Source organism: Bos taurus, chromosome 16 (assembly GCF_002263795.3).
Source record: "Bos taurus isolate L1 Dominette 01449 registration number 42190680 breed Hereford chromosome 16, ARS-UCD2.0, whole genome shotgun sequence".
NCBI lineage: Eukaryota > Metazoa > Chordata > Mammalia > Artiodactyla > Bovidae > Bos > Bos taurus.
Window position 1 is genome coordinate 1437997 of NC_037343.1, and position 16387 is coordinate 1454383.

Below are 16387 nucleotides of genomic sequence, written 5' to 3' on the forward strand. Positions count from 1 at the left end.
CTCTGCTTCTCAGGTATGTGTAGGAACTGGAGGGGATCTCTGATCCTGACTGTGTGGAATGTGAGGGAACTGGTTCTGAAAGAGAAAGAGCAAGTGCGAGAGTCAGTACTTCCTCTAAGTGGTGGTAAAGAACCTGTTAGATATTTGTCAGAAAATGAAGAGGCCCAGATTGGAGGGGAGGAGTAGGTACAGCAAGAGGACGCACAGGAAAGGCCACTGACTTGCCGAAGAACAGGCACTTTTTAGGGCTTTGAATCTCAGCGTCTTCACCTGTAAGGTGGGAGTCACAGCCGTCCTACCTAAAATTGGTATGCCAAATCCTGTCACGTGTCACGACAGGTTGCACAACAGGTGTTACAGAACTTTAGGAGGAAAAAAATTACAATGATTTAGTGGTCATGTAAGCAGTAGGATTTCTTGACCCCACAGGAAGGGAAGAAAATTCCCTCTTCTATCCTGTCATCATTAGGCTGGCAAAATGCTAGAAACGGGGAGTGAGAACATGCCTTACCCAGAAAGCCCCGAGCAGCATGACTAATCCTGACTTGACGGGAGGCAGTGGCCTCCCGGACATCAGAGCGTTGCGCCCGGGGCTGAGGCTGCGTGAACACTTACCGGTCGTCCTTTGCCAGTTGCCTAATAAGGGTAGGGGCTAGGCAAGCTCAGCCACAGAGAGAGAGCAGTATTGGCTCTGGCTCCTGCAATGCCTCCAGATTCCAGAAGCACTTTCGCAGAGAGCCCGGCTTAAAAAGGGATCCCAGACGGGCAGCACCCCTTGCCTTTGTGCCAGCAGCTTCGTGCCTGGCCTGTGTGTGTCTCAAGGGCGGCCTGAAGCAGACCAGATTCACCCTTTTCTACCTGCCGCACGTGTTCTGATCTTAACTGGCCTTTTCGCATTGGTTGTCTGTGTGAGTGGAAGACTCTGGTCTCTTCAGGCTGCCCCTCCTTCTCTAGAGGCCCAAGGCTGCACTGCAGTAGTTGTTCCGTTGCCAAGTCACGGCCGACTCCTGCCACCCATGGACTGCAGCACACCAGGCTCCTCTGTCCTCCAGCATCTCCCAGAGTTTGCTCAAATTCACGTCACTGAGTCAGTGATGCTATCTAACCAACTCATCCTCTGCCACACCCTTCTCCTTTTGCCTTCAATCCTTCCCAGCATCAGGGTCTTTACCAATGACCCGCTCTTCACATCAGTGGCCAAGGGATTATAGCTTCAGCATTAGTCCTTCCAATGAATACTCAGGGTTGATTTCCTTTAGGATTGACTGGCTTGATCTCCTTTCAGTCCAATGGACTCTCAAGAGTCTTTACAACATCACAATTTGAAAGCATCGGTTCTTCAGCACCCAGTCTTCTTTATGGTCCAACTCTCACACCTACATGCCTGCTGGAAAGACCATACCTTTGACTTTACATACAGACCTTTGTTGGCAAAGTGACATCTCCACTTTTAATGTGCTAATTTCATGGCTGCAGTCACCATCCGCTGTGACTTTGGAGCCCAAGAAAAGAAAATCTGTCACTGCTTCCACGTTTTCCCCTTCTATTCACCATGAAGTGATGGAACTGGATACCACGATCTTAGTTTTTTGAATGTTGTTTCAAGCCAGGTTTTTCACTCTCATCAAGAGGCTCATTAGTTCCTCCTCACTTTCTGCTGTTAAAGTGGTATCATCTGCATATCTGAGTTTATTGATATTTCTCCTGGCAATCTTGATTCCAACTTGTGATTCATCCAGCCTGATATTTCCCATTATGTACTCTGCTGCTGCTGCTAAGTCACGTCAGTCGTGTCCGACTCTGTGCGATCCCATAGATGGCAGCCCACCAGGCTCCCCCGTCCCTGGGATTTTCCAGGCAAGAACATTGGAGTGGGTTGCCGTTTCCTTCCCCAATGCATGAAAGTGAAAAGTGAAAGTGAAAGTGAAGTCGCTCAGTCGTGTCCAACCCTTAGCGACCCCAAGGACTGCAGCCTACCAGGGTCCTCCATCCATGGGATTTTCCAGGCAAGAGTACTGGAGTGGGGTGCCATTGCCTTCTCCATGATGTACTCTACATATAAGTTAAATAAGCAAGGTGGCCACAGGACAGGAAAATGTCAGTTTTTCATTCCAATCCCAAAGAAAGGCAATGTCAAGAATGGTCAAACTACCACACAATTGCACTCATTTCACACACTAGCAAAGTAACACAATTCTTCAAGCTAGGCTTCAACATTACATGAACCGAGCTGAATTTAGAAAAAGCAGAGGAACCAGAGAGCAAATTGCCAACATCCGTTGGATGATAGAAAAAGCAAGAGAATTCTAGAAAAATATATACTTCTGCTTCACTGACCATGCTAAAGCCTTTGACTCTGTGGATCACAACAAACTGTGGAAAATTTTTAAAGAGATGGGAATACCAGACCACCTTACCTGTCTCCTGAGAAACCTGTATGTGAGTCAAGAAGCAAGAGTTAGAACCAGACATGGAACAACAGACTGGTTCCAAATCGGGAAAGGATTACATCAAGGATGTATATTGTCACCCTGTTTATTTAAGTTCTATGTAGATTACATCACGCAAAATGCCAGGCTGGATGAAGCACAAGCTCAGTCAAAATTGCCAGGAGAAATATCAATAACCTCAGATACTCAGATGACACCACCCTTATTGCAGAAAACAAAGAGGAGCTAAAGAGCCCTTTGGTGAGTGAAAGAGGAGAGTGAAAAAGCTGACTTAAAGCTCAACATTCAAAAAACTAAGATCATGACATCCAGTCCCATCACTTCATGGCAAATAGATGGAGCAACAGTGGAAACAGTGACAGATTTTATTTTCTTGGACTCCAAAATCACTGCAGATGGTGACTGCAGCCATGAAATTAAAAGACACTTGCTCCTTGGAAGAAAAGCTGTGACAAATCTAGACAGCATACTAAAAAGCAGAGACATCACTTTGCTAACAAAGGTCCATCTAGTCAAAGCTATGGTTTTTCCAGTTGTTATATATGGATGTGAGAGTTGGACCATAAACAAGACTGAATGCCGAAGAATTGATGCTTTTGCACTGTGGTGTTGGAGAAGACTCTTGAGAGTTCCTTGAACAACGAGGAGATCAAACCAGTCAATCCCAAAGGAAATCAATCCTGAATATTCATTGGAAGGATTGATGCTGAAGCTGAAGCTCCAGTACTTTGGCTACCTGATGCAAAGAGCCGACTCATTGGAAAAGACCCTGATGCCAGGAAAGATTGAAGGCAGGAGGAGAAGGGGATGACTGAGGATGAAATAGTTGGATGGCATCACCAACTCAATAGAAATGAATTTGAGCACGCTCCAGGAGATGGTGAAAGACAGGGAAACCTGGCGTGCTGCAGTCCATGGGGTTGCAAAGAGTTGGACATGACTGAGCAGCTGAACATCAACAACAAAGCAAGGTGACAGTTTGCAGCCTTGTCATACTCCTTTCCCAGTTTTGAAACTGTCAATTTTTCCATGTCTGGTTCTAACTGTTGCTTCTTGACCCACATGCAAGTTTCTCAGGAGACAAGTAAGATGGTCTGATACGCCCATCTCTTTAAGAATTTTCCACATTTGTTGTGGTCCATACAGTCAAAGGCTTTAGTGTAGTCAATGAAGCACAAGTAGATGCTTTTCTGGAATTCTCTTGCTTAGTCCATGATCCAATTAATGTTGGCAATGTGATCTCTGGTTCCTCTGCCTTTTCTAAATCCAGCTTGTACATCTGGAAGTTCACAGTTCACATACTGCTGAAGCCCAGCTTGAAGGAGTTGGGGCATAACCTTTCTAACATATGAAGTGAGTGCAATTGTACAGTAGTTTGAACATTCTTTGGCATTGCCCTTCATTGAGATTGGAATGAAAACTGACCTTTTCTGGTCCTGTGGCCACTGCTTTCCAAATTTGCTGGCATATTGAGTGCAGCACTTTCACAGCATCATCTTTTAGGATTTTCCATAGTTCAGCTGGAATTCTGTTGCCTCCACTAGCTTTGTTCATAGTAATGCTTCCTAAGGCCCACTTGACTTCACACTGCAGGGTGTCTGGCTCTGGGTAAGTGGCCTCACCATCATGGTTATCATTAAGACCTTTTTAATATACTGTATTCTTGCCACCTCTTTTTAATCTCTTCAGCTTCTGTTAGCTTCTTACTGTTTCTGTTCTTTGTCATGCCCCTCCTTGCATGATGTCGCTAATGTTCTTAAGGAGATCTCTAGTCTTCCCCATTCTATTGTTTTTCTCTATTTCTTGGCACTGTTCATTTAAGAAGGCCCTTTTATCTCTCCTTGCTTTCCTTTGAACTCTGTATTCAGTTGGATATATCTTTCTCTTTATCTTTTGCTTTTCTCTTCTCTTCTTTTCTTAGCTATTTGTAAGGCCTCTCAGACAACCATTTTGCCTTCTTGCATTTCTTTTTCTTGGGGATGGTTTTGGTCACTGCCTCCTGTACAGTGTTACAAACCTCTGTCCGTAGTTCTTCAGGCACTTTGTCTACCAGCTCTAATCCCTTGAATTGATTTGTCACCTCCACTGTATAATTATAAGGGATTTGATTTAGGTCATATATGAATGGCCTAGTAGTTTTCCGTGTTTTCTTTAATTTAAGCCTGGAATTTGCAATACGGAGCTCATGATCTGAGCCACAGTCAGCTCCGGGTCTTGTTTTATAGAGCTTTTCCATCTTTGGCTGCAAAGAACATGATCAGTCTGATTGCGGTATTGACCATCAGGTGATATCCATGTGTAGAGTCATCTGTTGTATTGTTGAAAAAGGGTGTTTGCTATGACCAGTGTATTCTCTTGACAAAACTCTGTTAGCCTTTGCTGTGATTCATATTGTACTCTAAGGCCAAACTTGCCTGTTATTCTGGATATCTCTTGACTTCCTACTTTTGCATTCCAATCCCCTGTGATGAATAAGGACATCTTTTTTCAGTGTTAGTTCTAGAAGACAGTGTAGGTCTTCACAGAACCAGTCAACTTCAGCTTCTTCAGCATCGGTGGTTGGGGCATAGACTTGGATTACTCTGATGTTGAATGGTTTGCCTTGAAAATGAACCAAGACGATTCTGTTGTTTTTGAGGCTGCACCTAGGTACTGCATTTCAGACTCTTTTGTTGACTATGAGGGCTACTCCATTTCTTCTAAGGGATTCTTGCCCACAGTAGGAGATAAAATGGTCATCTAAATTAAATTTGCCCATTCCCATCCATTTTAGTTCACTGATTTCTAAGATGTTAATGTTCAATCTTACCATCTCCTGTTTGACAATGTTCAAACTTGATTCATGGATGTAACATTCCAGGTTCCTATGCAGTACTGTTCTTTACAGCATCAAACTTTACTTTCACCTCCAGATGCATCCACAGCTGAGCATCATTTCTGCTTTGGCCTAGCTGCTTCATTCTTCCTGAAGCTATGAGTAATTGCCCTCCACTCTTCCCCAGTAGCATATTGGACACCCTCTGACATGGGGGGCTCATCTTCCCATGTCATATCTTTTTGCCTTTTCATACTCTTCATAGGGTTTTTGCGGCAGGAATACTGAAGTAGGTTGCCATTTCCTCTTCCTGTGGACCAAGTTTTGTCAGAACTCTTCACTATGACCTGTCTGTCTTGGGTGGCCCTGCACTGCATAACTTACAGCTTCATTCAGTTATGCAAACCCCTTTACCATGACAAGGCTGTGATCCATGAAGTGGTTTTTGCTAATGGTTATAACCTAGATAATGGTTATTGCTAATGATGCTGCTTGGAATTTTCCACTTGTTTGGGGGGTGAGGGAGTTTGCTCTCACAAGAAAAGATGGAGGGGCACATGGGGATTATTGCTTTTCTGCTTAAAGGACTAGATAACAAAAGTTCATTAAGATCAAATTAACCTTTTCACATCACTTGACTGTCCTATACAGGACACTGGTCATCTTTCTTTTTTTTTTTTTTTTTTGGTCATCTTTCATCTAAGATTTCCAGGTACTATTTCTATTTATAATGCCATTCATTTATCAATTTCTTCTCCCAGATAAAGGTGGGAGGAACTGAGCCCTAAAAAAAACTGAGCTCTAAGAAAGCTAAGTGACTTGTTCCAAAGGTTCTTGGGAAGATGGTAAATCTGGTTCTGAATCTACTATGAGTTATTCAGCCAAAAAAATTAGCTGAATGCCTGCTTTGTGTAGGTGATTGTCTGGGCACTGGGGAGAAAGCATTGAGCAAGACACATGAAAAATCTCTGCCTTCGTGAAACAGCCATGGCAGTAGGTGGTAGAGATAAAGAAAAAAAAGGTTATAATTTCCAGTTAAGCTGTCAATCAGCACTGCCCTCAACATCCTCTCCAAAGGTTAAGGAGTTCCACTTAAGGGTCAAATGGGCTTCTTGCTGCTGTAGCCCTTCTCTTCTGTCCCCTAGGAATGTCACCTAAAAAGAAAAGGGAGCATGATATTTGAAAAACAATAGCAACAAGAACAAAACAAAACGCTGCTTGTATAACCCTTTATAAGTCAGGGTAGCACTAGAAATTCACAGTAGAAGGAGTAAGCTGCGGGCATCCTGGGAGAGGGAGGGGTGTAACCGCCTCCATCCCCGCGGAATCTACTAAGAACAGTGCTGATTAGAATTAGTAAGAACTTTGGCCACATGTGATTTTTGGGAATTAATATAGTAGTCAAGCCCTTATCTGATGACCCTTGTACTTCCTGTTCATCGTCTAGAAGCAAGGACGTCATCCACGTATAAAAGAGGGGCTGACCAGGGCTGGGACCTCAATGCTTTGGCGCCGTGTTCAGAAAGATCCCCTTGGCATTTAAGTGGCTGGTGTGTGGTGGTCCTCTTGCCTGAAGCTGAGGACAGGGCTTAGGCTTTTTCTCTCCTTCATCCTCCCCGTTCCCACCCGTCCCTCTCTCCCTAGTCAACATGTGTGAGGTGACATATGGCTTCCCGAGAGAACTGCTGACCTGAGACCCTCCGTTGTCACTCATACACAAGCTGACTTTGCTCCCCTACTGACCTTGTTATGGCCCTAGGCTCTGGCTGAATTGATAGCTGTCATATTCCTGCAATCCCAGAGAAACTTGAACACTCACAGGCTTCAAACTATCTTTCTTCCTCAGAGGTCTTTCTGTTCCCATTATGTATAAATGTTCCACCCTGCATCGCCTACTGCTGGAGGGTTTTACTCATCCTTTTCTCCCCAAAGCTTTTTAGACTCCAAGATCTGAACGTAGTACCTGATCTATTGACAACTGCAATATTTCTATACAGAAATATATACAACTGCAGAATTTCTATACAGTGTCAGGCCAAGTGTTCTCAGGGGCTGCAGGGGATGTGGCCGTCTTCTCCCAGGTTGCCCTCCTGGTTTGTACATGGGTGTGTTAGGAATGTGGTAGGGTGCAGGGTTTGGAGGAGGGTGGCAGACTGGCAGGCTACCCTCCAGATCACTCTGGTCTGGACTCCTTTCCTGATCTCTTCTCACCTCTTAGAGGTAAGATTAAAACATTCTAAGATTAAAAGAGACTAAAACATTCTGTTGCAGGGCCCTCAAATAGACAGGGAGAGCCATTAGAGGTCATATAACCCGTTAGTTCCAAGTTTCTCCAGTTGTGGGGTTTGTGTTGCTTGGTTTAGCAGAGGTGAGGTGTGAAGGCTGGGGTGTATCTGAAGTTATTTCTCTACATTGGAGTTTACAGGCTGCTGAGGGGCCCCCAGGGAAGAAGGGGCCTCTCCTAAGTCAGTCCGCTCAGCTTAGGCCTGAGCTATCAGTTCAGCTCAGGTATCAACTGTCACCTAAACGCTTGTGCTAGAATGAGTACCTCTTGTCCTTGCTGTTGCTGGATCCCATGCTGTTCTAATTGTTTCTTTATGTCTGCCTTTGAATCTTTATTCCAGAGACCCAGTTGTCACCGGTTTCCAGGGAGCCCTCCTCGTTCTCCTCTCCTGCCACCTCTCTGCCACTGCAGTTGCTGGTTGTTGCTAAGGTTGCCTCCATGGTAACATGCACATCCTGTTTATCCCGCCATCTGGGAAAGTTGGTCTAAACTAGGAACCTACCTACCCTGGACAACTGCTTCCATCACCACCTGGGGACACCAGTCATCGTAACACGTGGTCCGGCTCACACTCAGTTCCCCCCTCCTCTTCCTCCTTTGGCTGACAAGCTTCATACACAAGAAAGGACCTGGACCACAGGCTGCTGCTCTGAAGCTTCCTGCACAAGATTTAGTCAGTCTTAATCGCATCTGGACTCTCAGAGAAGAAAGAAGTAAGAAGTGAGGAAGAGAAACGAGAGACCCTGAATCAGTGGAAGGGAGAGTTCACATTTTCTCTGTTGAGGGGCTTGGTAACAGCAGGCAAAATGACGAACCCAACAGAACACACCTTGCCGTCCAACTCGATACTTGAGAGCCGTGAAGGGGAGTTTGGCTGCACAGTGATGGACCTGAGGAAGCTGATGGAGCTGCGCTCAAGTGATGCAATAGACCAGATCAACGTCCACTACGGAGGAGTGATGAACCTCTGCAGTAGACTGAAAACCAACCCTGTGGAAGGTAAAGGCCACGCCAGGGGTGGGGGATTGGAGCAAGGCGGCCTGTGTTCTGTCTGCGTCTAGAGAAGGAATGTTTCTGGAAACCTTGCTGCTATATCTGTGCAGGCAAAGTACAGTCTCCATAGCACTGAAAAGATGTCAGGCTGTGGAGAGAAACATTATTTCTTTCCCAGAGATGAGGTTTAGTGACTGTGGTATTCTCTGAAGATCATTCTTTCCTTCTCTTGTACAGAAGGGGGAATGTCTCTTATAAATGTTTATGTTAGAGGTGTGTTTATCAGTAAATAATCAAGTCCCTAACTCAGTATCAGTCTTTGATTGCAAAGGGTTGAAGATATGATTCTTCCCTACCCTGATCTTACAGTATAATAGGAAGAAGAGTGGATGAGTCCGTCTACCTAATGTAGTACTTCTCTATGGTACACAGTTAGAAACAGGGTGGAAAATCAAAATGTAGAGAGTTTACCCACCATATCTTTGGGTTACTCAGTTTTCTTTCAGGAAATTATTGATGACTTTTTCAACCCTGTCTGATGTATTTTTAGTATAGTTCTTCTTAATCTATTCTCTAAAGAAAATGAAAAATCCAGCTTCATGCTTACCTGGCTCAGCCCAGTTGCCCAGTGAGCCATGGTAATTTTATTTCGTTGAAATGGAGATATTACTAGAGAAATCTTATTTGCTTCTTTCTGCCTAGTTTCAGCATCTCTGTTACGGGTCCTTGCTTGGCCCTATCAGTCAGGCAGGCCTTGATTGAGTAGCTTGAGGTGAAGCAAAGATCTTGTCCTTGAGATGCCTTCAGCCTCTTGAGGTATACCATTTCTGACCCTTTCTTGGAAGCCACATCATATTTTTTGCCAGTTCTAAGAAGTTGTGACCCCTAGCCAGTGTTATAAATTAGTGACTTGGAGTCCAGACTCTATGATTAAAAGGAAAAAGGGAGAAATTTTTATCTAGATATCTGTCCATTGCCCATGTTTTATTTTCTTTACCAGCAGGGAGAGCTGCCTTACATGGTCTCTGTACTTCTAGAGTTCACTTTCTTATCTTGTAGGCTTTGAGTTCAGTACTGGCTCTACCATTTACTAGCTGAATAACATTGAATAGTTTACTCATTCTCCGTAAGTAAAAATCATTTTCTTGTTTGCAAATGATATTAATACTTAGTCTATAGAGTTATTGGGATTAAATAATGTATGTACAATGCGTATTCTAATAATGGGTGTTCAATAAATTAGTTGTCTCACATTAAAACAGAGCCCATGCGTCTGATGATATTTGCCAGGATATGAGAGCCCATGGAGTGCAGGGTGTTATTCATCTGTCAGGCTGCTGCAGTCCACCTGCTGCCACTGTCCATTCTCTGCATTCACCATCGATGTCAAAAGAAGCCTGCTTAGTGTGGCAGTGCTAAGCTGCTCTCGTGCGGCTCAGTCGTTGCCGTCTGTCCAGTTTCTCATGACTGCCCTTTGGGTAATGCCTTCTTCTTGTCAGCTGGATTTCTTTATTTTGCCACTTTCACAGTGGCTACTCCTATGTTTTCACTGAGATAATGCAGTACTTCAGGAACACTCCTCAGAATTTAAGCAGGATCTTCCTTTCCCTCTTCCTGTTACGTTCTTTTCCCTTGGCTCAGTTGCTTCCTTCACAAAGTGAAACTCCAAATAAACTGGAACCTGAGAAACTTCCAAGAGCAGAGTCCAGACTTTCCTCCCAATTTCCCAGCCCCTTTCTCATAGCTGCTACTGTGTACTTCTAGTTCCCAGAGAGCTCCCATTCCCAAAGGCCAACATACGTGTTCTTTCATGTCAGAATCAGATATCAAATGCTTAGATTCTCTCCCAACCCCAGTTGTAGACCTGTAGTTGGAAGTCGCCTTCTGGTGTCAGGGGCTTCTGTTGCCGCAGACCCTGGCCACGCCAGGACCCCTGCCACCGGCACAGCTGTCCACTGCCATTCCCCTGCTTCCTTGGATCGCAAACATGTGTCCTGATGGTTTTCAGTATTACAACTTACCATTGGGCTGGTCCTGGAGCTGGGAAGCAGGCTGTCAGAAACAACTTTTCCATGAGTGATTTTTAGCGCTCAGGGCCAACAGTGACTTGCTCATGTGTGAGAAGGGTAAAGGGGTAAGAAAAGAAGCCACAGAAGAGCTATGACACGGGACTCTCTCCCCAGACAGAGGTGATGCTGCGCGGTTTGTTTGGACAGGCTGAGAAAAGAGTGTCAGTATCCAGGTGCCAGAAAAAGCCAGCCAGTGCACAGAGAGCACACGAGGGTGCCTGACAGCCGAGCACAGCTTTGTCGCCTGTGGTAGGTCCCTGCAGGCTGATAATAACATAAAGGAATTTTCCCAGTGCTTGAATTCCGCTGATTGATTGGGAAGATCGTTCCCTAGAATATGACCCTTCCTCTTTATTTTCTGTTGGATTGATAGTATCTTTAGGATAGATTGTTTTACACCATAGCTACTAAGGGACCTTATGCAACTTGCAGTTTATAACTTTTCTGACACTAACATAGTTTTATTTCTCTCTCTCTCTCTCTTGTTGAGTGATCTCAACAGACCAAAAAAATTAAATGACTTGCCTAAAGTCTTACCACAGGGTAGAACTTGATGGAATAATTCGTGTTTTCTGACTTACAGACCATTAATGCTCTGCTGCCTCTTCAGCTAGAGCAGCAACACAGAGAGTCTCAGAAGCACAGATAGTTTTACAATTTGTTTTATATTCTGGTACCTGATAAAATGCCTAACTGTGACCCGATACTAATATGCATTTAATATTGGCTTGTGTTCCTTGAGGAGGAGGCAATGGCACTCCACTCTAGTACTGTTGCCTGGAAAATCCCATGGATGGAGGAGCCTGGTAGGCTGCAGTCCATGGGGTCGCTAAGAGTCCAGTGACTAGTTGGAACAAGAGGCGGTGCCCCAGTGGCTAAGAGTTGGTTACATCTGAGATGACATGGAGGTGCTCAGACCCCTCAGCACTCATCAGTGAGCAGACGAGGCTCAGCAGAGAGGCAGAGCTGATTGTGTCGGTTGGGTAAACGGCTGCATTGTGTGTGTGTGTGTGCTCAGTCGTTCAGTCGTGTCTGACTCCCATGGACTGTAGCCCGCTGGGCTCCTCTGTCTGTGGAATGTTTCAGGCAAGAACACTGGAGTGAGTTGCCATTTCCTCCTCCAGAGAATCTCCCTACCCAGGGATCAAATGCACACCTGCCGCACTGCAGGCAGATTCTTCACCGCCGAGCCTTCGGGGAGGCCCTAAGAGGTTGTGTTGCCTGAGGTTTATCAGCAAGAAAAACCTGAGCGTTTTGCACTGATGGGATCTTTTCAGTTTGCTCCTTTCCTCATTCCAGTTTCTCTCTCTTTTCACTGCCACTTGGTTCCCGATTCCATCCCCACCCTCAGATTTTTCCAGTCCTCAAAGAGCTGGATGATACCCACTGGAAGGTAGCCTTTTATCTTCTGATTAATTTTCCATGTTATCTCCTGGCTTCCAAGAGCAAGAAAAACCTGTGTGAATCTGAACTGAGAAAACTGATAGCGCTGAAGAATTGATGCTTTGGAACTGTGATTTTGGAGAAGACTCTTGAGAGTCCCTTGGACTGCAAGGAGATCCAACCAGTCCATTCTAAAGGAGATCAGTCCTGGGTGTTCTTTGGAAGGAATGATGCTAAAGCTGAAACTCCAGTACTTTGGCCACCTCATGCAAAGAGTTGACTCATTGGAAAAGACTCTGATGCTGGGAGGGATTGGGGGCAGGAGGAGAAGGGGATGACGGAGGATGAGATGGCTGGATGGCATCACCGACTCGATGGACATGAGTTTGAGTGAACTCCGGGAGTTGGTGATGGACGGAGGCCTGGTGTGCTGCGATTCATGGGGTCGCAAAGAGTCGGACACGACTGAGTGACTGAACTGAACTGAACTAAGGGGAAGAAAGAAGTCTTTTCCTTAGTCTCCCTTGGTGTGCAGGAAGAAGAGAGGATCTGGATGAGAGATTCTTCGGTGCAGATAGAAAGTTGTATGAATTCTCCTTCCCCACAGAACCTTTCCACATGGGTCCTCAGCTGTGTTACCCTTTTTCAGAGAAAGAATGATGTTTTCTGAGGAGGTGCTATGCCAATATTAGGGGAGTCAGGGGACCTGGGCCCAGATCAGAAAGGGCAGAGAAGGGGAGCCTTGACTAAACATTGAATAATTACCTTTGGGCTTCCTTCAGAAAGCTAAAGGCTATTTATATTGAATTTGGATCAAGAAGAACGTTGTTGGGAGTTTCTATTTCATCTTTCCTCTACATCCTGCTGTTTCTTTTCTCCTCTGCAGAGCTGAGGTATGGCTGTAGGACACAGGGATTCTAATTTCTTTTCAATGACAGTGAACAAATAGTGTCCAGCAGGTAGTGGGGACACAGTGGTGAACACAACAGGGACAGTTCTTCCTTCCATAGGGCTTGACAGGCACTAAGAGAATACACAAAAATTAAGTCAACTTCAGAAATAGTGTCATAGTGCTGTGATGGTATTATGGGGACCTGGAGGGGAGGACAGGTGGGCTTAGGAGTTGGAGATAGGACTCCTCGATCATGTAACTGTCTAGGGAAGCTCTGGCCTGGCTGTGCTCTAGGGTAATTGCTACCACTTACTAAACGTTCCTGGCGTAATTATTGAGCAGCTACTTGGTTTGGGAAGCTGAGATTCTTTGGGGAGTAAATGGCAGGAAGGGGAAAGAAACTGCTTTGAGACAGCCCAGATTTTGATTTTTGGTTCATTAACTGTAGGATTTGAGTTGATATCTCCCGCCAGCCTACGGCTTCTGGGGTTCAGCGGTGTCCCTGTTGTGCTTCTGTTGGCGTGCCTTTTGAGGCCAGCGGCATGTCCTACCACGAACTATTTCTCCAAAAGCTGGGACGTGCTGGGGTTGGGCTCTTCCTCAGTGCGGCAGATTGAAATTTCTAGTAGCATTGTCAATCTGGGAGAAAATTGCACAGGTAGCCCCAGTAAATGTTCAACTACATGCTACTGTACTTCTAACACTAATATCATGTACATAATAGACTCTGCAAGAAATAGGAATGGATGAAGTAATACAAAAGGTTCTGGTACCTTTCCCATGCTCCGACAGATGAATGCATGCCTCCTGTTTAGAGACCACTGCCTTGGAGAATGTTAATGTTGCCAGGGGGTGTATAAATAAATTGGCAAGTGGATATGGGATAGAATGGATGTGAGAGGAAAAGGGGTAACTGGCTTCTCTGAGATTTTCCTCCCTATCATTAGTCTGTTTATTAGTCTGTTATAGAAAATTAGTCTGTTTCAGAAAATCCACTTTTCAGTTAGTTCGGTTCAGTCGCTCAGTCGTGTCCGACTCTTTGCAACCCCATGGACTGCAGCCCGCCAGGCCTCCCTGTCCATCACCAGCTCCCAGAGCTTGCTCAGACTCATGAGCAGTCTGCTTTTAGGAGTCCATCCAGCTCAGCTTAGAAGTACGGCTAAGCTGCCTCTCTCCTTGTGCCCTCTGCCCCGTAGCTATCACCTTGAAGATGTCAAGTAAATTACCCTAAAAACCAGTCCCATGGGCATGCCTGCCAAGATGAACAGTCTGTGGTCCTCTCTGCCCATCATACGTTGGGTGCCTGCCAAGATGAACAGTCTGTGGTCCTCTCTGCCCATCATACGTTGGGTGGATATATTAAGTTTAAGGCATGAGAGAGACTCATAGCAGAACACTATCTTTGAGGGAAGAGAAGGGGGCAAACCAGCTCAAACAGCCGGAGAGCAGCTACACTGTGATGAGAATAGCTGAGGCAAGTCCAGGAGCTTCAAAAATGAAATATTTAGTACATGGTAGAGGGGTGGAGGTTTTCACAAAACCTGTAGGAAGCAGCATCAACAGTGGGATGGTAGGTAGATGGTTGAGAAAGACAGGAGAGAAAAAGTGCCCTTGCTGAGTCCCGCCTACCCTGCAGGGAATTCCATGTTGTGTCCTGGGAATTCCTTGTCTGCTTTGAGTTATACGCCTAGGGCCGAATTAGGCCAACGGTGCATGACAGCCACGGGCCTGCTGTTTCCCAGGCCAACTCCAGGCTCTCTGAATTCTTTCCTAGCCAGCTCCTCCTTGCCTGGAGTGGGGCTTCTGGCTTAGCTGGCATAATGCTGCCAAGCAGGGGATAGGGAATTCTGGAGGCAGGGAGAGTCGCTGCGTCTTCTCAACCCGAGAACCCTCCCCGCTTTCTCCCCTTCTACCAGGCCTAAGACCTTTGGTGCTCCATTCATTTGGCAACTCAGCAGAATCTCTTGCAAGTTTTGTTTTGCTTTCAACCTTGCTGTTGCCTTGCTCTGAATGTCAGCTGGGGGTGGGAAAAAAGATAGCATTCCTTCTTCAGCCAAGACAGATGTTGCATCTGCCCTTGGAAGTGGGGCTTTCACTCTTTTTATTTAGCTACAAGGTGTGAGCACTGGGGGTGTGACACCAGAGGGGCGGATGAACACACAGCCTGGGAGAGGGCAACCAAGCAGAGGGTAAGGAGGGCACTCTGGGCAGCTCTCTCTTCTCTGTGCCGGAGTTGGAGAGTTCACAAAAGGTGCACAGCAGAAGCCCAGACGGAAAGACACACCCCCGGACAAAGCTGTCCACCAAGGGCAGGCTTTGGGATCGAGAGTGAGGAAAGGGCCATTCTCTTCTCAATCCGTCACCTCTTGCTGTGGCTTTAGGGAGGCTGCCTACTCTCTACAGGCAGGAAGGCCATAGGCACAGAGCGCGTCTCCAAGCTGCGGGTGTGAGAAGTAGGAGACGCAGAAGCAGGAAATGCTCTGACTCCTCAGAGCAGTGGCAGTGGCTTAGCACAGGAGCTGGCTGAAGCCTTTCAGTCCTCATGCTGATTTTAAGCTGCTCTTCCCTCTTGGTTTCCCTTGTGGCTCAGACAGTAAAGAATCTGCCTGTCATGGAGGAGACCGGGGTTCAATCCCTGGGTTGGGAAGATCCCCTGGAGAAGGGAATGGCAACCCACTCCGGGATTCTTGCCTGGAGAATCCCATGGACAGAGGAGCCTGGTGGGCCACAGTCCGTGGGGTCACAGAGAGTCAGACACGACTGGGTGACCAAGACTTTCACTTCTCTTTTACCCCATAATCCAGGGTTTTAAGGTAGGACTTGAAAGATATTCTGATGTCTGTTCTCATGAACCAAATAGGATTGGCTTCTAAGCAACCCAGAGAAACCTCTCCCTGGTACTATCTGTGCAGCAGAAGATTCTGCTCTCCCCTTGGCAAGGCGTCATCGCCCACACCGCTGGGAAGTCCCTCCTGATGTCTGACCTGGCCGCACCCTCTCTGCACTGGCTCTGATAAGGGGTGCCTCTGCCGACAGTCCTCGGCCGCCCCTCCCTCCTTCCCGCTGGAGCCAGGCCATGAGGGGCTGGGCTGCCGCTCCTCTTCCAAGCCACAGCCCGCAGGGGCTCAGAGCAGACACAGATTTTCCACCGCCGCCCATTCCATCTCCGCTGGCCGGGCAGGGGCCGGGTGAGTCCCCAGCCTGGGGTGCGGGCGGTGACTTCCCAGGCCGACATTCTTGTCCCCTTTCCCGGCTCATGTGCTAAATCTGGCTGAGGACCAGAGGTACTCCCGGTTTGGGTGGGACTTTTTGTCATATGTTCTTGGGGACACGGTTTCTGCTCATTTTCTTGACGTATTTCTAGGGGAAACCCCTTTCCAGTTTCCCGCATTCTCTTCCTGCCAAGTCCTCCTTCCCCACTTTGGGAAGCGGTGTACTTGAGAAGCAGCTGTGAAGATGAGGGACTAAAACCCCCTTCTGGCCTGGGCAAGTATTTATGTG

General features: G+C 46.4%; 1 protein-coding gene and 1 long non-coding RNA gene across 8 annotated transcripts in view; one reads left to right on the plus strand and one right to left on the minus strand.

Moving 5' to 3' along the window:
* The window catches only part of ATP2B4 (ATPase plasma membrane Ca2+ transporting 4), a 102615-nt gene that overhangs the window by 39740 nt on the left and 46488 nt on the right, over window positions 1–16387 (plus strand). For 6 of the 7 annotated variants that reach the window (XM_024976047.2, XM_024976051.2, XM_024976041.2 and 3 more), the window contains exon 2: window positions 7890–8548. In XM_024976047.2, the coding sequence (XP_024831815.1) occupies window positions 8356–8548 (193 nt within the window). In that variant the 5' untranslated portion in view covers window positions 7890–8355. 7 annotated transcript variants of the gene reach the window in all.
* Window positions 6267–7901, minus strand: LOC132342430 (uncharacterized). Its single transcript, XR_009490796.1, has 2 exons — window positions 7814–7901; window positions 6267–6419 (listed from the first exon to the last, which is right to left on the minus strand). It is a non-coding gene; the product is annotated as an uncharacterized lncRNA (long non-coding RNA).